The 23,161-nt window shown below is 46.2% G+C and overlaps 1 protein-coding gene across 2 annotated transcripts in view; it reads right to left on the bottom strand.

Annotated features, from left to right (window-relative positions):
• GABRG2 (gamma-aminobutyric acid type A receptor subunit gamma2) overlaps positions 1 to 22,885 on the bottom strand; it is a 342,923-nt gene extending 320,038 nt beyond the window's left edge. Inside the window, exon 1 of one of the 2 annotated variants that reach the window (XM_073649530.1) lies at positions 22,286 to 22,885. In XM_073649530.1, coding sequence (XP_073505631.1) covers positions 22,286 to 22,404 — 119 coding nt within the window. In that variant the 5' untranslated portion in view covers positions 22,405 to 22,885. The remainder of the gene's footprint in view (positions 1 to 22,285) is intronic. The other variant, XM_073649531.1, reaches the window with a different exon arrangement.
• Between the last annotated feature and the right edge of the window lie 276 nt (positions 22,886 to 23,161).

Below are 23,161 nucleotides of genomic sequence, written 5' to 3'. Positions count from 1 at the left end.
ACCCGTATGGCCGGTGACTCGGGGCCTTCTAATGGCTTCCGCTCCACGATGGCGGTGCTGGTCCCACGCGTGTGACCGGGCCTTCGGGCTTCTGGGCCAGGGGACCTGAAATCCCCTGCCTGACGGATTCTGCTGCTGGGTAGAAGTTAGTCCCCACAGCCTCGGACTCCGGGTCCGGTAAAGAATCTTCTTAGTCAGGGCGAGCTCTTTAGCTGCCAGCCCCTGACTCCTTGTGACTCTGCTGCTTCCTATGCTGCTCTTGTCTCTACTCTTCCTGGACTCACTCACCCTGCCTCAGCCCCGGGTTTATACAGGGGAAGTTCTTCCCCTCCCAAGGCTGGGCAGGAGGTGTGGCATGCACAGGATCCCTGACCAAAGGACCTCCCACCTGCTCTCAGACGTAATATCTCTATCACTGTGACAACCAGACCCCTGGGGTGTCACACTCCCCCCTAGTGAAATTTAGTACTCCGGGACTAAACACTTTTTAGAAAAATATAACAAGGTATATCAAAGAACAATAAAATACAATAAGGAAACACAATAAGATGGTCACGGATGTCCGCAACCGGGTGCAGTCTTTGAAGAAAAGCAAAGGTGTCCATTTCACCAACACAGGGAGACGTAACCAGGTAGGGGTCTGTCCTACCCCAAGTCCTTAACAGTCTCTAGTCCATCCTGGGTTACGCTCCAACTATATACAAAGGATTCCCGGTAAATCCACCGAAGACTCCTAAAAACAACTAGAAACACAAAATTACACACAAGCAACAATAAACAGGTAAACATTGTAAAACAACTTAAACATTTAGATCCTCCAACGTGCGGGTAACTGGCCTCTAGTGGCCCTAGTGGACCTACGGAGCTGACTGTCTGGCCCTGAACTACAGGGTGTAGGAGCTGTCAAGGGTAAACTGGGCAGCTGTCTACCGGCTCTTTGTCTCACTAGGGGTACGGCAGGCTCACTATAAGCAGAGGGTGGATTCTCCTGTTCCGCTTGGGTGGAGTCTTCTGCCTCCTGGACCGGCTGCTCTTCCAGCTCTACCCGTTGCTCCGTAGGTTCTTGGGATGATGGTTGGAGGAAGGTGAGTACGGGTACCACAACTGCACCATTGACTTGAGTCCAAGACCGAGGGAAGTCCCCGAGCACGGTACTAACCATATCTTCCCTTTCTTCCACGGGTCGATGGTCTTCCTGTTCCTCCTCAGGGTTCCTCAGTTGTTCGGGGCACTTCTTCAGGTGGTCCCGGGATACAATGGCTGTGGTTTCCCCTCCGTCTTTACTGATGGTACAGACCTTCGGGTTCTCGTGGCTTGAGGGCAGTACGGTGTACGGGTCCTTCTCCCACTGGTCGTCCAACTTGTGGAGCCGTCTCTTCCTCTTCAAGACCTGCTCTCCGGGTACCAGGGGAACAGCGGGAGCATACTGGTTGTAAGTCTTCTCTTGTCTTTCCCTAGCCTGACAGAGACTTCGCTCCACGCTCTCCTGTACTTTCCGGTACTGCTGCTGCCTCTCTGTGTCCCAGTCTGTTTCTGGTGAAGTGTCCTCGGGCGTCAGGACTCCCATTTCCAGGTCAACAGGTAACTTACCAGGTCTTGCCCTCATTAGGTAAGCCGGGGTACAGTTGGTGGAACCTACCGGGATGTGGTTGTATAGGTCCACCAGATCGGGCAACTTCTCAGGCCACAGACTGCGTTCTTCCAGGGGCAACGTTTTTAGAAGATCCATTACCACCTGGTTCATTTTCTCACAAAGTCCATTAGTTTGCGGATGGTAGGGTGTCGTCCTTATCTTCCGGCAGCCATACAGATTGCAGAATTCCTGGAAGACCTCCGCTTCAAAGGCAGGTCCCTGGTCCGTCAGCACTTGGTCCGGGTACCCGTGTGGACGGCAAAAGTGCTGCTGGAAGGCTCTAGCTGCTGTTCGAGCCGTTAAGTCCTTGACGGGGACGACAACCAGAAACCGGGAGTAATGATCCACGATGGTTAACGCGTAGACGTAGCCACTTCTGCTGGGGGTCAGTTTTACATGATCCAAGGCTACCAGTTCCAACGGTTGCCGGGTGACGATGGACTGCAGGGGAGTCTTCTGGCTGGCCCGGTCCTTCCTTCTCAGATTGCACGGGCCACAGTCTCTGCACCACTTCTCGATGGTTCCCCTCATGCCTACCCAGTGGAACCGCTCGCGCAGCAGGAACTCCAGCTTTTTCCACCCGAAGTGTCCAGCTCCGTCGTGGTATGCCTCCATCACCATGGCTGCGTCTCTTCGTGGCACCACTACTTGCCAGAGTAGTTCATGCGTCCTGGAGTTAACCATTCTGCGGCACAACTTCCCCTTGTAAAGGAACAGTCGACTCTTCTCTGCCCATAGTTGTTTGGCTTCCTCTGGAGCGTCTGATTCCAGGCTAGCCTCCGGGCGAGTCAGCATCTCCTTCACCAGTCGGACGGCAGGGTCGCTGTCTTGCGTTTCCGCCCAGTTGTAGTGAGGTAAGGGGTTCAACGTAGCAGCCTGCTTACTCCTTACCCGGTGGGAATACTGGATAGTCCCATGACGGTGGAACGCAGGGAGTTCAACTTCTTCCAGTCCCTCCGGATCTTCTCCTCCGTCCGGCAGGTTGGGCATCCTGGACAGGGCGTCCGCGTTGGTATTGGAGCGCCCTGCCCGGTATTTAATTGTGAACTCGTAGTTGGACAGACGGGCCATCCACCTCTGCTCCAGGGCACCGAGTCTTGCCGTGTCCAGGTGTGTCAACGGGTTGTTATCCGTGTATACGGTGAACCGGGAAGAAGCGAGGTAATGCCTAAAGCGCTCGGTGACTGCCCATACCACGGCCAGGAACTCTAGCTTAAATGAGCTGTAATTTTCGGGGTTCCTTTCGGTGGGTCGCAGTTTTCGGCTGGCATAGGAGATTACTCGTTCTCTCCCCTGCTGAATCTGGGACAGTACGGCTCCTAGCCCGATGTTACTGGCGTCGGTGTAGAGGATGAAGGGCTGGCTATAGTCCGGGTACGCCAAGATTTCATCCCCCGTGAGGGCCATCTTCAGCTGGCGGAAGGACTCTTCTTCTAGCTTTTCCCATTTGAAGGGCGGCTTCTGGTTCTTGGCCTTCCGGGACTGGCCTATCAGGAGGTCCTGCATAGGTGCTGCCTTTTTGGTGAAACCGGGAATAAACCTTCGGTAGTAGCCTACCAACCCTAGGAACTGCCGCACTTCTTTTACGCTGGAGGGGCTTGGCCATCCCTTAATTGCGGTGATCTTATCGGGGTCGGGAGCCACTCCGTCAGCGCTCACCACGTGTCCCAGGTATTGCACCTTTGGTTTCAGGAGGTGACACTTGGAGGGTTTCACCTTTAGGCCGTAACTCGCCAGAGCTTCGAACACCTCCGCCAGGTGTTTCAGGTGGTCCTCATAAGTTTTGGAGTATACGATGACATCGTCCAGGTACAACAGGACCGTCTCGAAGTTTCTGTGGCCCAGACAGCACTCCATTAATCGTTGGAAGGTTCCTGGGGCGTTGCAGAGTCCGAACGGCATGCAGGTGAACTCGCTAAGTCCCATCGGGGTGGTGAATGCGGTCTTCTCCCGGTCCGCCTCTGCTACAGGAACCTGCCAGTACCCGCTAGTGAGATCCAAGGTAGAGAAGAAGTTAGCAGATCTTAAAGCAGCCAATGACTCCTCTATCCTTGGTAAGGGGTACGCATCCTTGTGTGTGATACGGTTGATTTTCCGGTAATCTACACACATCCTCATGGTGTTGTCTTTCTTTTTGACTAAAACTAGTGGGGCTGCCCAGGGGCTACAGCTATCCCGGATTACCCCAGCCTCCTTCATGTCTCTAAGCATCCCCTTGGCGTGTTGGTAATGTGCAGGGGGTACGGGTCGATACCTCTCTTTTATGGGAGGATGATCTCCCGTGGGGATGCGGTGTTCTACCCCCTTGACTCGCCCGAAGTCTAACGGGTGTTTACTAAACACTCTCTCATACTCTTGAACCACCCGATAGACTCCTTGTTTCTGGTGTGAGGGAGTGGAGTCAGTACCCAGATGTAGTTGCTGACACCAGTCCTCCATGTCTTTCTTAGAGCCGTTACCTTCCTCCGGGTGAGATGGAGGCAAGGGTTCCACAGATTGTATAGAATTTTGATTAGTGGTATATAATTTGGCTAGCGTGGCATACCGGGGCAGGTACACTTCCCTCTCCCCGATATTTATTATGCGAACGGGCACCCTCCCATGGCGTACATTGACCACCCCCCGTGCTGTCAAAATGGTGGGCCTACTGTCTGAGTAAACTGGTTCTACCATTGCCTGGTAATCTCTACCTCTCAGACCAATAGCTGCCCGGCACCAAATCATCATTTCACTTTTTGGGGGCATGGCAATAGGAAAAGGGTCACACATTCTTACGCTACCAATCTCACCGCCGGAGAGTTCCACTTGTTGCCGTTGCATCAGTGCCCGGATCTCTTTCTGGAGCACCCGCTGCTCGCCGGAGCTGGCATTCTTGGCAACCTGCTGTAAAAGGAAAATCACCTCTGCAAGACAATTTTCAATTACATTAGTTCCTAGAGTTATTTTTGGGTGACTCTCATGTTTGTCAATATCTACAATGATCAGTCCCTGTGCGGCCAGTTCGACTCTACCAATTTTGATGGTCACCTCTTTAAATCCGATCTGTGGCACGGGCTGACCATTGCTGGCGATGATACTCAAGTCGTCGTCAGGGTAGCGGGTAATATCCGAGTCATTCCAGTACTGCTTGAAGAGCACGTACGGGATGGTGGTGACCTGTGACCCGGTGTCCAGTAGGGCACTCATGGGAATGCCATCCAGTACCACAGGCAAGACTGGACGTCCTCCCACATATCTGTCGCGCCAGTTCGATGGGCCTGGTGATCTTTTTCCTGGGGGTTGGCCCTCTACCCCAGGTTGTGCCCGTTTAAAGAACAGTACCTTTCCATATGTCCGGGTTGATTGCAGCGGCGGCAGATGGGTCGTCCGTCCTCGCTGTATCGGTCACTGGGTCTTCCTCTGGCCGGTGGGGTCCTCCTTGGTCGACGCCACGGGATGTCCTCCGGTCCGGATGCCAGCTGGATCTTCCCTGGAGTGGAAACCTGTAAAGACTGCACAGTTCGGGTTAGCGCAGCAACGCTTTTAGCTAGCTCTTGGACCTGATGGTGTAGGTCTGGAGCCGGGTCATTGTCCAAAGCCTGCGCATCAGCTCCCACAGGCCCTGCTGACAAGGGCGCCGCCTCCTGGTAGTAAGTGGTAGTGGGGCGTCTGTGGGTCACAACGCCACCTGGTGCCGGTTCTCGGAGCACCCGGATGGCTCTGTCCTTGAACTGTGCAAATTCTAGATGAGGGTCCTGTAAGGCCATTGCCCGCAACTGGGTGCGGTGGGCATTGCAATATAAACCCTCTATAAATTGTTCGGTCAACAGCCTGTCCTCGTTTCCCACTCCATTAGGGTCGGTCTGCTTAATGGCCCTCAGGGCCTCTTGTAGGTTGAGTGCATAGTCCCTTATACTCTCATGCGCTCGCTGCTTGCACCCGTAGAATCTAAGTTTAATCTCGGCTGAGGTGCGGGTATCAAAGGTGTCCTTCAGCCGGGTTAGTATCCCTGCGACAGTCTTCCTCCCAGGTGGCCAGGATTTTACTTCCCTTTTGGCTGCCCCAGTTAGTTGGGCCACCAGGATGCTCACTTTTTGCTCTTCTGTGAGGGGGTACACCTGGAAGAGGCTATCCAGCTTTTCTCTAAAGTCATGCAGGGTATGTGACTCCCCTGAGTACTGGGGTAGCCAAGCTGCTCCCGGGATATAGGGCATGGTGAAGGGCATAACTGCAACAGCGGTAGCGCTGGCGGGGGTTGAGGCAGTGGAGCTCTCCTCCGTATCCGACATCTTCCTCCCCCCTAGTGGACCGTGGCCTACCTTGCGATGATCCTGTTCCGTAGGCCGCGGCTCCGCAGTGGATCGTCAGGGTTGAGGACCTTCCGTCGCGCTCCTGTGACGTCGGCGTCTGCTGGGCTCCTTCCAGGACCTTACGCAACGTCCAGACGTGAGGCGGGGCTTCAGTTCTCGCGCGCTTTCGGAGTCCACGCCCCTCTTCTTCCCGCGCGGCGTCCTCAAGATGGCGTCCAATGGCGGGAAAACTCCACGGATGGCGGGAAGAAGGCTGAAGATGGCGCCGGATGGCGGGAAACTTCACCGATGGCGGGAAGAAGGCTGAAGATGGCGCCGGATGGCGGGAATCTTCACCGACGGCGGGAATCTTCACCACTGGTAAGTTTGAACAGTCTTTGCTTTTCAGGCACGCAGTACCCGGTGGTTGCGGGCACGTGATCCTGCCGACTACGCCAAAGTTGACGCGCCCCTGGGCCTGTGTCGCGCTGCGTTGCGCACGCGGGAGCTTACCCGGAGCCGGATCTGTTTAGGGTTGTAGTCTCGTGGCGGTGACCCGGTCCGTGCCCAGGGAGTCAAACTGGACGGCAGTCTGTTAGCGGTAGAAAATGGTTGATGACTACGCCACCCGTTGAATGCAGCCAGGGGGGCTGCTGCTGCAGGGCAGACCGCTGAGGCCAGTGGAAGGATGGTGCAGCGTGATAGTATAACCCCCAACGGGAGGGGTATGGCCTCAGGGCAGCCGACGTGGATGATGGGGGTAGCAGGAACCACTCAGAGACGGTATGGTAGCGTTCAGGGTCTTTACTGGTAACAACGATAGACCCTCCCGGAGTACTTGCTAGCGAACGGGGCCTGGTCAGTCCTTGAGCAGATGGGATCTCCCCTGGCCAGGCGTAGTTGTAGGCCTCCCAAGCTGACTGTACTCTTCTGGCTACCTTGCTAGAAGCTGATGTAAGTAGCCCACGTCCCTGAGTGTACCGTGTGGTGCTCACCCGTATGGCCGGTGACTCGGGGCCTTCTAATGGCTTCCGCTCCACGATGGCGGTGCTGGTCCCACGCGTGTGACCGGGCCTTCGGGCTTCTGGGCCAGGGGACCTGAAATCCCCTGCCTGACGGATTCTGCTGCTGGGTAGAAGTTAGTCCCCACAGCCTCGGACTCCGGGTCCGGTAAAGAATCTTCTTAGTCAGGGCGAGCTCTTTAGCTGCCAGCCCCTGACTCCTTGTGACTCTGCTGCTTCCTATGCTGCTCTTGTCTCTACTCTTCCTGGACTCACTCACCCTGCCTCAGCCCCGGGTTTATACAGGGGAAGTTCTTCCCCTCCCAAGGCTGGGCAGGAGGTGTGGCATGCACAGGATCCCTGACCAAAGGACCTCCCACCTGCTCTCAGACGTAATATCTCTATCACTGTGACAACCAGACCCCTGGGGTGTCACAACTGGGCTCAGGAAGGAGACAATTATTACAGGAAGGGCCCAGGGGAAGATAAATTATTACAGGATAGGTGACATTATTACAGGATGGGGGCCTGGACAGGGGACATTGTTATGGGATGGGTGACATTATTACAGCATGGAGGCCTGGATGAGAGACATTATTGCCAGATAGGGGCAATTATTACAGGATGGGGGACATTATTACAGGATATGGGCCAGGATAGAATACATTAGTGTTAATGCTCAATCTGACCATAAATTCTTAGTATTTCCAGTATCTCAGATTGTTATTTGATATTTTGGGATAGTACTGTTTGTTAATGAAGATTGTTGTTTGGATAAGCTACAGGAAACACTAAATAGAAAAAAATATGCATTGTGGTTTTCTAATTATAGTTCTTGAATGGGCAGTGCATTGCATAGAGATTCCAACAACAGGAAGCAAGGAGACAGTTTCTTTTGAATCCTCCATGGTAGATACACATTCTAAAAGAAAGCACCTGCAACAGAACAATGTATTGTTGTGGCATGTACAGATGTAAAATTTGACTAGTAAAATTGATGTGTGCAAAAAAAAAAAAAAAATTGTGACACACACACTTTGTGAGGGCAAAAGCTGCAATGAAATGTCTTTTCTTTTGTCATTTTAAAGAAAAAATATTATTATCCCCTTCTCAAAATCTATTGCATAACAAATGCAAAAAATCAGTACAGTCTCTTGTAACAATGCCATAGGATGACACAAATACATTTTTTTCTACACAGTTGCATAATATAAAATTAAATGTTCAATAGAGCAGAACGTAAAAGCCTTTTTTCAGGCTCTAAATAAAAAATAATCCATTGCATACTATAGGGCTAATTCATTTAAGATTTGAGTTTCTTATGCTAGTTCTGTAGACCAATGTTAGTTAATGAGGACATGCACACATTTGATTTTTTCCCAGGATAGAGTGGCCATGGAAAAAAAATTGCAGCATGCATGATTTGCCTCCAATTATTGGATCGCACTCGACCAATCAATTCTATGGGTCAGTGAAAAAAAATCAGACCACACTCAGAAGACATTGATTTTCATGGACAGACAAAATGGAGAAGATGGAGAAAATCAGATCACACTCTGATCAAATTCTGACCAAACTCAGGTCAGAGCGTAATTGGCATAATCAGATTGATTTTATCGGATGAAAAAAAAAGTGTGAACTATCCTTACAAAGGACTTTTTAGAGAACTGTCTTACCAGCTGTACCAACAACTAGCCTCATAGTTTGAAAAGCACTGCTCTAGAGTAAAGTGGATATTTCTAAATGAATTTGGAGCATCTTCAGACTGACTGTGTTTCACAATTTTAAATATGCAAATTGTCTCTTCAGAGAGAAAGAAGACTTGAACTCTAGTGACACCTATTGGAAGTAGCAATCCTAAAAGTCATTATCGACCCTTTAAGAGCCTTGAAATATGACATAGGATAAAAGCCAAATCAGAATCTCAATTTGTAGACACGGTGTTTCGAAGTATTTCCCCTCGTCAGTACAAAGTATTAGATCTAATTTGGCCGGGTGAGAGTGTAAGACTGGGGTCTAAAGGGTAAGGTATCTCCTTCTGGAGTGTGACATGCCAGGTCTGGCAACCCAGTATGAGGAGACTTAAGTGCCTTGAATGCTCCTCTGAGAAATGAAAATGACGATTGTGTAATATAGTGCATTGTATAGTGTGCCGTTAAGGTGATTAAATATATAATTTAACTTTGGGCGGCTCTTTTTTCTGGATCCACAAATCCACATGTCAGAATTCTCAGCTTAACTTTCCATGCTACCGGGGATGGTTTTTGGTCCGATATAATCCCATTAATGAACCGGGCTTATATCTAACAAGGAACTGGTGGCAGTCCTACTGGACTGACCAGGCTCTGTTTCACTGGTGCTAGTGAAAGGGGCTTCTCAGTCTGGCAGGGGTGTGGGCGAGTGAGGTGCCATATCAGTGACTGCGTGGGTCACATCCTCTCACTTCCCATGCTCCAGTGGGCCCATGTGGACAGGGGGTTTCTATGTAAAACTCTACCAATCTGACCTTACATGTCCCCAGATGGTGCGGAACATCACATTGGTGCAAGTGGGGAGACCACACTACGTGATCCTTCTGATGTAATAGTGATCTCAGGCAGGGTGGCGAGGTGCGGGTTCATCACATCATTTGAAAGCAACAGCAGGCTTAACTGGATAGAATTCTACTAAAATTTATTCCACATTGTAGCGGAATAAATTTTAGTAGAATTGATGAGGAATTGGTGAGGCTTCAGCAAATCAGCGATTGAAAGCATCGGTAATGTGACATTGTTTTTTTTCATGAGATTGGTGGCAGACAGAGGGCTTAGGGCAGAGGAACGGCGATGGTAAAGGAGGCAAGTGTAGATTTTTTCAAATTATGGGTGGTGAATAGTGTTGAGCGAGTTTGTTCTGTCCGAGTATGCTCGGGCCGAGCTCCGAGTATTTATAGCTGCTTGTTGATAAGGTTAAATCGTTCCGGTGTGCATGATTTGCAACTGTTTGACAGTTTTATTACATGTGAGGAATGTGTAAGAAATAGACATTTCTCACATGTAATAAAACTGTCAAATAGTCACAAATCATGCACACGGGAGCGATTTAACCTTATCACCGAGCAGCTGTAAATACTCGGAGCTCGGCCCGAGCATACTCAGCGAAAGGGTTAATAGAACATACTCGCTCAACACTAGTGGTGAACAATCTTTACAAAGTTTGGATACAAGAATAATAAAATATTACGCTATTAGCCATTTGAAGTGTAAGTAAAACATATATTTTTTGCAAAAGCGTAAATACACAAAATGGTTACCAAGCCAGGTCATGAAAGGAAGTTAACGATTTTTTTTCCTCTTAAGTAGACATGAGCAAATGAGTTTGAGGTGAATTGAATTCGCCTCAAATTTAACCAAAAAATCGGATTCTCCTGAACCTGAATTTTTTGTGATTCGCATTGGGTGAATTCAGGGAAACTGCTGACATCAGGGACCTTTTTTGTCGGAGTGGAGATGTCCTGGCAGCAGAAGTCCAGGCTAGTACTATGAAACATGGTGGGCAGGGGATGTGTGCCTGATGTGGATGTGGAGTGACTGCAAGAGGAGCAGTATGTAGAGAGTTAGGACGGGGCAGGGAAGAGATGTTTGTCATTTTAGGGCCAGCAACAGCAGTCCCATCAGCAGCAGTACTACAGCATAGATGACATGATGGACAGGTACTGGAAGCAGCATAATGGTATAGAAGACTGATATCAATCAGGCAGGCAGGTGATATGGCCAACTGAATCATTGCCATCAGCCATAGGTGAGTTATATTTGGCACTCATCCATGCCTGATTAATTTCGACAAATGTTAGTTTTTCCATGCTTGTGACAGATAACCTGCTCCGGTTGAGAGTGAAAAAGCCTTCGGCCGCACTTATTTATTTATTTTACTCACTTATATAGCACCATTAATTCCACAGCGCTTTACAGACATTACCGGCACTATCCCCATTGGGGCTCACAATCTACATTCCCTATCAGTATGTCTTTGGAGTGTGGGAAGAAACCGGAGAACTCAGAAGAAACCTACGGACACATGGGGAGAACATACTTAACACAGTCTCTGATCCTCTCTGCACTGGAGAGAGGTTCATGACAGTACATTCATAGCAAACTGAGCTAGTTCTTGCCACTTGTCTAATCTATTGACCCATCAGGGATCTCAGGGTATTTGAAGGAGAAAGGACACATTGCAGGTAAGACTTAACCTGGATGTTTAGTTGGTGCAACTCCTGACCAGGATTCTACTGGAAAATTCACTGTAATTAATCGAATTTCACCTAAAATTAGAAAGAAGGTGAGTTTTATATTGTATTGAAAAATTTATACACCAAGCCCAATAGATTTTGTTGTTAAAAATGTAGCATTTTTGCTACAGTTTTTTGGTACAATATATAATACCAGTTAGGTATCTTCCAGCTAGGCCTGAGTTCACACACTTCTTTTGCAAAAGGCAGTACAATCCAGGTCGTCTAGCATCCATTGTGATGAACTTGGACAAATGGGATTTTAATTTCCATGATGACTAAATACATGTTTTTACACATAGAAATACACAAATGCATAATTGAAGATTATGAGATGAGCAAATACATTTGAGTGGAACTGAATTTGAAAAGCATTTTACAAAAATGTGTATTCTCTAAAAAGCAGATTTTTAGTAATTTGCTGCTACACGGTTTAACAAAATGATATCCTCTGGCTGCCATTTTTCAGAGCCAGTAAAAAGCAATCAAAATAGTTAAAAATAAAAAAAATCCCTTAAATACATCTTTCGGCTCACCTCTCCTGCCCCTCTGCTCCTTGCCGTCACCCATACATTCCTAGCTGTATCTATTTATCCATGCTTTAAATCTGAAAGCCCTGGGCCTCGCAGCAAGGATCAGAAGATACGACAGTGAGAAGTGACGGTAATGTCATTAAAAGGCATTTTTACATATAATATTTATTATGCTCTCAGGACTAGAGATACCCCAGAGCCTGAAAAGGGACATTAAATTCATAGAGAATAACTTCTCTGCTAATCAAATTTCCCGGGAAAATCCACGAGAACAAGCAAATTTAAGTTTTGACTGATCTGCTCATCAATACTAATGATGCAAAGAGATAGAGGAGGAAATGTATGGAAAGCAGAAGGTGAGGATAATGATAGGGCTGATGACAACAACAAGGCATTACTTGCGGAAGCAGACTAGTAACCAGAAAGACGATCATGAGAAGAAGGAGAACCACTTCAGCCATGCTAATTTTGCTGGCCAGTTTGCTTTCTCCTCATTAGGAGATGCTGAGGTTTCATGTGCTGATAAAGTAATGTACACAGGGCTTGCTATCAGCATGACCCACATCAAAGATTTCAAGCACTGTTAAATCTTTCTACATCAACAACAGCCATGAGGTCACCGGCTCCAAAGCTGACTTCAAAACAAAAAGATTTTTCCCCAGACACTATTTTAGCTTTACATTGCCTGCATTGTGTAACACTGAAGCCAATAACCTCACCCTCATCAAAGATATCGCTTACTTGGTACTCCCGTCTGGTTTTCAGATCTTGTACACCACAAAGTCATTATCATTGTTTCAGTATGAAAAGTGGCCTGAGTGCCTTGTTTTCCTGCCTGATTCCCATCTTGAGATTGCCTTGGCCCAAAGCGCTACTATCACTGCCAGTACCCTTACCACCACAGCTCACAGAACCAGCAAGACAGCTTTGTATCAAAATTGTGTTCTCCATTTCTTCCAGCCTCATGTTATCCAAGATCAATGGTTGACTGTTGAATTCTTTCCATAAATAAACTGAAAAAAAGCTGTTCTGGTGTATTGTGTTCCTTCGCCCATGGGGTGCTCTGGGTTAGAGGATCATGGGGCATAAAGAAACAGGTGTCACTGATAGAATGAAAATTAAGGCTCCATTAATCAAGACAAGTATGAACAATTTAATGAGGGTTGGAGTCAGACGCTCAAGATTGATGAAGAGATGCATGCCTCTTCATGGATCTGGAGCATCTGATGAGTACACATCCATGCGCCATGCCATAAATCTGAATCCAGATAGGTGATGGAGTGAGATTTCTTACTTAGGGAACGTCACAGCTTATCATGAATAAAACAAACCTTGGTGTCCCACCCCCACCATGCCCGCATCTCACCCCGGCTCCACCTTTTTGTCAGAGAAAACACCAAATATTTAAGCGCAAGTGGAAGTTGCAACAAAATTTTGCAACTTTTCAAAAATTTTATGTCTGAATTCTGGCATTAAAGCTTTGATTAATTGGGCCCTAAGTCTTAATGCAGCAGAGGAGGTGGACCTTGTGTACCTTGTACTTAATTGTTTTCAGGGTGAATACCACTCTGACAGATTCGTCCATGCTCCCCACCTGTAAGCTTGTATTAAAGAACTGAAGGAGCAAAATGCAACACTAAGGGTGGCTGCCAATCTACAGAGGAGGGCTGGCAACATAATCCGATGGCGCAGACTGCACGGACTGATCTTGCAGTGATTATGGGAGATTCTAACTTCCCAGATATTGACTGGTGTCATGGCTCTGTTTCAGCTGCAAAGGTGAGCATATTCCTCACATTGTTGCAGGATAACTTTATGGGTCAGGTCATGGAAGACCCGATAAGAGATGATTTTCTCTAGGATTTGGTAATTTCTAACAATGCAGAGCTAGAAATGTAATTGTTTGTGAAAATCGGACGAGGGAGGACAAAAACACAATTTTAAAGAGGCCAAATTCCCCAGATTAAAAGTTGCACTTCAGGACACTGAGTGGGAGCAGCTACTGTCACATAGTGACACAAATGATAAACACAAGGGATTTAAGTTACTATTGATCAATCAGACTGCAAAAACTATTCCTATAGGTAACAAGTATAGATAACAAAATTAACACCTCACATGGATTATACCTAAGATTAGGAAGGCTATTAATTATGAAGGAAAGTCATTTAAAATATATAATTCTTAGGCAACGGTTCCCAACCTTTCTTACCATGAGAGCCACATTCAGCTTTGATAGATTGTCATGAGCCACATTCAGGGCTCCTTTCCCACCCAATAGTGATATCAAGAACCTGGTATAAAGACAGCCAAAGATTCCCACAAAAAGAACATTGTGACCTTGTGTCTCTTCTGTTCTACTCAAGATACTTACATCCCACTTTACCCCCATTCAATATTCTTACATCAAACATACTCACCTAACTAGTAGCATCATTCTAACTCCAGCTTACCATATTTATCCCCCCACCACCCAGTATATGAGCATCCAAACCTGCTCTTTCATGTGGAGCTACTCACAGAAGTCACCATCTAGAGACCTGCTCTTCATAGCAGTTTGCTAGATCTGGTGCTAATGCACCAAGATGGCAGACAGCCATAAGCCACACATCAAGGTCCTGCAAGCCACATATGGCTCCAGGGCCAGTAGCTTAGCTGCCAGGAGGGCAGAGGGTGTGGTCGCACTTGGCCCCACGCTCTGAGGGACCCACCCTGAGCTACTGCCATTGCTAACTATATCAGTGATATAGATATGCTCCGAGATAGTGCAGGGAGACAATCCCCCGGGATGCTGGGTGCCGGCAGCATACCTGGGTGACAGCAGTCTCCAGCATACTGCAGACATGCCCACATTGCAGGCTGTGTGGCTGTGTCTGCAGGAGATAAGTCAGAACACAGGGCACCAGCATCTTCCTGCCAGAGAGGAGCTGGACAGGAGACACTGTGGTGCTGAAAGTAGGAGCTTAGGCTATTGCACCCAGGCCGATGGTGACTGTGCAGTTAGGAGGTGACAGGACGCTGCTCCCCTCCTAACAAGTGCTGGCCGGATTCCTATCTTGTATTTGCTTTCTCACTATCTAAGGCACACTAGATTTAGGCAGCGGCTTAAACTTTTAAATAAATGGGGTCTCTGTCAATGGAAATCAAGCATCACCCGATCTGTAAAAGACTTCAAAGCTGCTGCCATAAATCGGGATAGACATGAGTGATCATTATCGAGCACTGACAGATGTGACCCCAGCTGCAGGACCCCATAGACGAGGATATATGTCTCTTTCCCTCTTTCTATATATATATATATATATGTATACCATGAAGTCCTATAGCCCGGGTCAGTCCCATCAGTCCAGTCTGTATCATCTCATATTGTAAATCTAGGGTGACAAACATGAAAACCCCATTAAAAAATCTTTTATTTAAAAAATTAAATTCCCACAAAGTTGAGAATGAATGTATATGATAAAGAGGCAAATAGAAAAAAAAATACAAACAGCCAGTAGGTGCATATAGATTATCACATAGGTAAAGGCCCCTGAGCATATACTCAGTCTGGATAACAAGACCCCCCAGGGGGAGAGAAGGAAGAAAGAGAGGCGAAGACATCCCGGGGGAGCACATTTTTCTTTATATGTGTAATATTCTATCTTCCCCTCTTTCTTCTGATTCTCTCTTTCTTTCTGTTCCCCTCTTTGGGGTCTTGTCCAGACAAGACAAGAGTATTTCTTTTAGAGTTACCTGGATACAATCAGAGAGCTACACTCATATGCTGGAATCTATATGCACCTACAGTACCAGCTGTTTCTATTTTCTTCCATTTAGTTCTTTGTCATATATATCAGGAATGTGCAAATTGCAGCCCACAGACAGGGACAGACAGAGACCAGAATCAAAGGCATGGGAGCAAATGTGGGGGCCATATACAGTATGAGAGCTATTGCAGGGTCCATTATACAGCATGGGAGCTAATGCGGGGGCCATTATACAGCGTGTGACCTAATTTGGGGGCCATATACAGTATGAGAGCTATTGCAGGGTCCATTATACAGCATGGGAGCTAATGCAGGGGCCATTATACAGCGTGAGACCTAATGCAGGGGCCATTCTAAAGTGTAGGACCTAATGCAGGGCCATTATACAGCGTGGGACCTAATGCGGAGGCCATTATACAGCATGGGACCTAATGCGGGGCTATTATACAGCATGGGACCTAATGATGGGGGCATTATACAGCATGGTAACTAATGCGGGGGCCATTATACAGCGTAGGACCTAATGCTGGGCCATTATACAGCGTGGGACCTAATGCGGGGGCCATTATACAGCATGGGACCTAATGCGGGGGCCATTATACAATGTGGGACCTAATGAGGGGGCCATAATAAAGCGTTGGACCTAATGCGGGGCCATTATATAGCGTGGGACCTAATGTGGGGGTCATTATACAGCATGTACCTAATGCGGGAGCCGTTATACAACATGGGACCTAATGCGGGGGCCATAATACAGCTTTGGACCTAATACGGGGGCATTTATACAGCGTGGGACTTAATGCAGGGGCCATTGTACTGCATGGGTCATTATACAGCGTGGGAGATAACTTGGGGGTCATTATACAGCATGGGAGCTATTGCAGGGTCCATTATACAGCATGGGAGCTAATGTAGGGGCCATTATACAGCATAGGACCTAATGCAGGGGCCATTATAAAGCGTAGGACCTAATGCAGAGGCCATTATACAGTGTGGGACCTAATGCGGGGCCATTATACAGCATGGGACCTAATGTGGGGCCATTATACAGCGTGGGACCTAATGCGGGGGCCATTATTCAGCATGGGACCTAATGCGGGGGCCATTATTCAGCATGGGACCTAATGCGGGGGCCATTATTCAGCATGGGACCTAATGCGGGGGCTATTAAACAGCATAGGACCTAATGCGGGGCCATTATACAGCGTGGGACCTAATGCGGGGGCCATTATACAACATGGGACCTAATGCCGGGGTCATAATACAGCGTCGCACCTAATGCAGGGCCATTATGTAGCGTGGGACCTAATGCGGGGGTCATTATACAGCATGGGACCTAATGCGGGGACCGTTATACAACGTGGGACCTAATGCAGGGGCCATAATACAGCTTTGGACCTAATACAGCGGCATTTATACAGCGTGGGACCTAATGCGGGGGCCATTGTACTGCATGGGTCATTATACAGCGTGGGAGCTAACTTGGGGGTCATTATACATCATGGGAGCTAATGTGGGGGTCATTATGTATAGCATGGGAGCTAATACGGGGGCCAATTATACAGCGTGATAGCTATCTCAGGGGCCATTATACAGCGTGATAGCTATTGCAAGGGCCATTATACAGCATGATAGCTATTGCAGGGGCCATTATATAGCATGATAGCTATTGCAGGGCGAATTATACAGTGTTGGAGCTAATGCGAGGGCCATTGTACAATTTCAAGGCTACTGTGGGGGCCATCATACAGTATGGAAACTACTGTGGGGGCCTTTATACAGTGTGGGAGCTACTCTGGTGACAATTAAAGATTGTGAGGACTACTGTGAGGGCAAAAAAGAAACATTTTACTATGTTAGGGGCACAGTGGTGGCATTAGTATGTGGGGCAGTAAGAGGATCCCTGCCTTAGTACCACAAAGGAGGTGCAGTAATAGGGAAACATACGGCAGCAGTGGCTCAGCATTGGAGTATCAGCAGGATGAGCAGTTTGTGCAGGTTGAGGATAAATGGAGACGTTGTCTGAAATGTGAGAAGTCAAATGTGTCTTTGCTGTAATCTCTGCAGACAAGTCCTCAATGGAGAAGTCATTATGTCGGTCTGGGCCAGATGAAAAACTAAACGATCATCAGAAAGAGCGTCACCTGTAAGTCATTATCTATAACTGTGCTGTAATCTCCTATATGTTGTGCAGGACTGGTATCTACCACTATATGTCACCATATGGCAGTAATATTAGTGTTGGTCCTCATGGACATTTTTTTTTAGTTACAGCGCGGTCATCTGCTGAGGTTCCCCAATACCCACGATTAGAGTGTGCCACCTTAGCTGTAATCAGGGGTTAGGAGCCCATTCAGATATTTCACCCCCCCTGGGCTAAAACCCTAGCTATGCCTCTGTCCAGAACCATATGTAGGGGACCCTTGTTCTAAGGGGTCAGCTCTAGCAATTAAAAGCTACAAGGAGCTGACCAGAAATTGTAAAAAAAAAAAACCTGTAAAATCAGCTAAAGTAGAAAATAATGGAATATAGCCAAGGAAAGCAAGACAAATGCCAATAAACTATTTATATAACTACAAAAAACGTAAGTTCGTACAGGTGGGTCATCTACATAATGTTAATTGTAATTTATTCACTGAGGATCAAGTGAAGGCAAAGTTAACAAATGGTTTCTTCAGCTCTGTACCAAAGAGGAGACACAGGCTGATGTACCCAATCCCACTTCTTTTAATAAGTCATCTAATGCAGTTGGTTAAATGTAGATCTGGTACATGTGAAGCTAGATAAAATCATTGTGAAGAAGGGCCCAAACCCCGATGGGCCTCATCCAAGAGTTCTGCGGGAGCTCAGCTCAGTTACTACTGGGCCCTTGTGCATTACTTTTAGGGACTCTCATGACTTGTACTGTGCCAAGCAGCAGGCTCAAAGCTAATGTAATGCCCTTTTTCAAAAGGGGCGTCAGGTCTTTCCCAGATAATTATAAACCAGTAAGCTTAAAGGGGTATTCCCATCTCCAAGATCCTATCCCAATATGTAGTAGGTGTAATAATAGTAATACTAGCAAATACCTCCAACTAGAAATGTAGTATAGTTTTTCTGATTCGCTATGTCTCTTTCCTCATGTACAGGCATCGCAGGACCTTAGGAATCCATGGTTACGTCCACTGATGAAGCCACAGTTTGTTAACTAGTTGCTAGTGGTTGTAACCATGGATACCTAAGGTCCTGCGATGCCTGCACATTAGGAAAGAGAGATAGTGAATCAGAAAAAATATACTACATTTCTAATTGGAGGTATTTGCTAATATTATTATTATTACACCTACTACATATTGGGATAGGATCTTGGAGATGGGAATACCCCTTAAACATCCATTCTGGAAAAAAATGTTTGAAGGGCTTGTAAGGGGTTATATACAGGAGTATGCATTAAAAATGCCGTTATCAGTGATCACCAGTACTGTCTTACTAAGGATAGTCGTTGTCAAACTAAATAATCTAATTAGTTTTCATGAAGGGATAAGAAGAAACTGGGACGGAAGAGTAGCTGTGGCTATAGTGTTTTTGTACATTGCAAAGTCAATTTGCACTATCCTACGCTTACAGCTAATGGGTAAATTAAAGTCTACAGGCTTAGAAAGTAAGATTCATAATCTCGTTGGAAAGTTGCACAAATACCGTGCCAAGAGAGTTGTGGTGAATGACTGCTACTCTGAATGGTCTCCAGTAATAAATTCTATTATTCATCTCATTTATTAATTAAATAGAAGACAGGATTAATAGCGTTGCTTCTATTTTTGCAGATGACACAAAGCTATGTAGTATAATACAGTCTATGGAAGATGTTCATAAGTTACAAGCTGACTTGGACAAACTGAGTATTTCGGCATCTACATGGCAGATGAGGTTCAATGTGGATAAATGAAAAGTTATGCACCTGGCACTAATAATATCCGGGCACTGTATGTTCTCGAGGGGTAAAACTAGAAGAGTCACTTGTAGAAAAGGATCTGGTTGTACTTGTAGATCACAGACTAACATAATGCATTGTTAATTAGCCGCCCTGTAAGGCCAGTAGTATTTTGCCATATATTAAAAGAGAAATAAACTTGTAGGAAGGGGACATAATGCTACCACTTTATAAAGCCTTAGAGTGATCTCATCTGCAATTTTCTTTTCAGTTCTGGGAACCAGTTCATAGAAAGGATGTTCTGAAGTTGGGAAAGATAAAAAGAAAAGCCACAAAACTGATGAAGGCCATGGAATATCTTAATTATGAGGGAAGATTAAAATAATTAAATATATTTTGTCTTGAGAAGAATTGTCTATGTGGGAACATGATTAATTTGTACAAGCACATAAATGGCCTGCTTAAAAAATATGGTAAAAAGCTGAATCATGTACAGGTCTCACAAAGACAAGGGGGTACTCCCTCTGTCTGGAGAAAGATTCACTCTCCAGAGAAGACAGGCCTTCTTTAAAGGAGTTGTCCAGGTTTGATACAAAAGTCATATAGAATGAATCATCACATATCACACAGTGCACACTCTCAGGATTCCCTGGTTCCGGCGGGTGGTCATGTGACCGTGAATATGCAATATGTATACGCCGGGCCATGTGCTGCCTTGCTCAATACAAGTGAATTGAGCCACGCATGTCTAGTTGGAATGTGGCCAGGGGTATTCATATGGCATACTTGCGGACACATGACTGCCCGCTCCAGGCACCGGAGAACTCTGACAGCAAGCAGTGCTCGCGATGTGAGGCTTTACAAGTCTGCATCATAAAGGCTTATGTAAATGTGTAAACTTTTTTTTTTAAAGTTTAGTCCAGTAGATCATTTTTTTCCATATTATATACATGAATTATACAGTATACAACTGAAGGCAACATTCTTTTATAGTTTCCCTGGATATACAGTAGCCACAGGGCCCCAAATTATTGACAGCATTATCAAATGTTGATTATTGTTCCCTTTTATGTCTCTTTGGTTGACTTTTAGGTTTTGGTTGATATTAGGGGATTTGGAAGAAATGTATTTTTGTACCAAAAGTCAAAAATGGTAATGATTGTCATATAAGCATTATTGGAAAGATATTTGATTCATTCTTTCTTGTTAGAATTCAACTGCTTACATGGTGCCTTGCTGCTGAGCCTCACAGTGATCACCAGTTACCTGTGGAGAACTGGCACCAAATATTTGGATCTTTTGCAGTGCCAACACATTCTGCACACATGGTGTCCATTAAAAATCAATATGTTAACTGTGTGAAGCATGGAAAGGCCCAGTGCTTCAGAGCCAGAGAAGCCATCTTCACTCTGACCAGGCCAATAGATAAAGGTCTTTTACAAGTTACTCCACTTTATATGTCCCAAAAGAGCAGAACAAAAGCAGAAAGCCCTTCAAAAGCAGAACAAAACTGGAACCATCCATCTAGCCTTACTGTAAGTATTGATGCACACATTTTCCTTGCAACTGGCTGCATTAGCATAGGCCTCATCCAATTAAGTATGGACATTGTTAATGATCTATCATCTATCTATCTATCTATCCATCCATTATCTATCTATCCATCCATTATCTATTTATCTGTCTGTCTATCTATCTAGTGCATTTTATTTAAACACACAATGGAGCTTTTATTACAGCTGATCACTGAATGATTGGTCATAAATTGATTGTAGAGGTTTAACTTGAAAAAATATCTAGTAAGTGGAAATATAACATTTTTTTACATTTGCTAATGATATCTATAGCACTAGTAGTGTGAGTGATAAAAAACAGACATTTTTTTAAAAAAAATAATGTAAAAGTAGATTAAATGCATCCATGTATAGAAACCATTACCCACTAACTAATAGCTGCATCTCTCAATGTTAACACTGGCATATTGGCCATTTTCCATTACTTGTGCTTTGCAGCCTCAGAATTGCATTGTCAGCTTGTATACATTGTGCTCACATCATAACTGCTGGACAACCACTGCAAATGGTGGTCTCATTTCCGTCAAAGAGCATTTTTCAACATGGCAGCAGCTATTCTGCACAATACCGTGTGATGTGACCAACTGCCCACAGGACTATTTTAAGCCTTAATTAAAGGAATGTGATCGGCAGCATTAATTAACCCGTGGAATAAAGAACAGCTTTGCCTGCGCTCAGCACATTAATGACCTGGCTGTGTAACGCAGCTCCACGTTCTGCTGCCCAAGTATTCTGCACTCCATAGTGATCGCTGCTTCAGCAGGAATCATAATCACTGCAGTTAGCCAGGAGGAAAAGGTGGGGGGAACATGGCAGATGTAAAGGGAGAAACTGGAAATACACTGAGACCTTTTGTTCAGAGGCAGAGTATTGAGCAGGCTGAGAGATAATAAAGAGCTCATGTAGAAGCCATAGTAAACAGGCGAGCTGTCCATGGTGCTGCTGTCACGTTCCTATGCTTCCTATGGACGCAACATAGAATGGATGTTCCACCTCTACATCAATCTGCAGAATATACACCAGATCGGAGGGCTCAGCCATGATATGGTGAAACAAGCAGGAGAAATGCATCAAGCGCCTTCCATCATTGCGCCCTTCTCTGTTATTTGTTAATACGATGAGTGGTAAATGTTCATTGTAGGTGACACATGGTGTTAATTAATGGCAGAATGCCTCTTCGTGTATCCCACCGTAGATACAAGATCCATATATATATATATATATATATGTATATATATATATATGTGTGTGTGTGTGATAGTGCTATACAGCGCTCAGTCCCCTATCCCTGGACATACATACATTCATCATAAAGACACATAATAATTAAAGATAGCGCATGGCTCTTACCATTGGATGAACGAATAAAGCAGCAATATCCACACGATCATTTTGTGATGACAAAATGGTAAATGCAATAACGCCTTGTTTCCAACATTTGGCTTCTTTGGTGAACACATCTCTGACATTCCCCCCTCAATCTCCTCTCTTTCTTGCAAATGGAATAGTCCCGTTGTGCCCCCCACCCCCTACCAGGTGCATTGACTGTAATGATACATTCCGCCAGGCTAGGAGAATTAATATTTAAGAAATAGGATCCGCGTCTTGTGGCGGCGGAACCCCCCCTCTGGTAACCCCCTCCAGTATTGACAGCTCCGGAGATCTGGAGGGGGAAAGCTAAAAACGGAGAGAAGGAAGGAGCAGGCACACAGCAGATCTGCGCCTCGCACTGAATGCAGATTAACTACACACGGCTGACTAACATCCTGTTTTTTTTTTTCATGGAAAACGAACACTTTAGGGGGCAGCCTGTGTGGATAGATTCCGCCTGTGAAAAGTAAGACCCTTGGAGCAGAGCTGACCGAGCTACTTCTCTGTTTTAGTGCAGGACAACCATGGTGTAGAAGAGCCTATTCCCTAATCATGGATGCTAAGCAACGCAGGGATGCTTATTGTTGTCTTGCTCCTTGCTGCTCCCCCTCCTGCCTGTGATCCACATAACTGGCTGCAGTGAGGAGGGAGAGGAGGCCGAGCAGCAGGTACTCGCTGACCCTAAGAGGGAAAAGGGGAGATCAGGAGCCCTGCTGACAGTCACTTACTCATGGAGAACGACCTTGGCCAGTCTGACAGAATCTGCGCAAAACAATGTCACTGGAGGAATGTCAGCAGGAGTCACCTGTGTCTTCTGTCCGGTGCAATTAACAAAAAACACAGCAATATCTAAAA

Source organism: Phyllobates terribilis, unplaced genomic scaffold (genome assembly GCF_046119375.1).
Source record: "Phyllobates terribilis strain yellow unplaced genomic scaffold, ASM4611937v1 Scaffold_10__3_contigs__length_209671492, whole genome shotgun sequence".
Classification (NCBI taxonomy): domain Eukaryota; kingdom Metazoa; phylum Chordata; class Amphibia; order Anura; family Dendrobatidae; genus Phyllobates; species Phyllobates terribilis.
The sequence above is the reverse complement of the archived record's forward strand: the minus strand, read 5'-3'. Positions and strand labels throughout refer to the sequence as shown.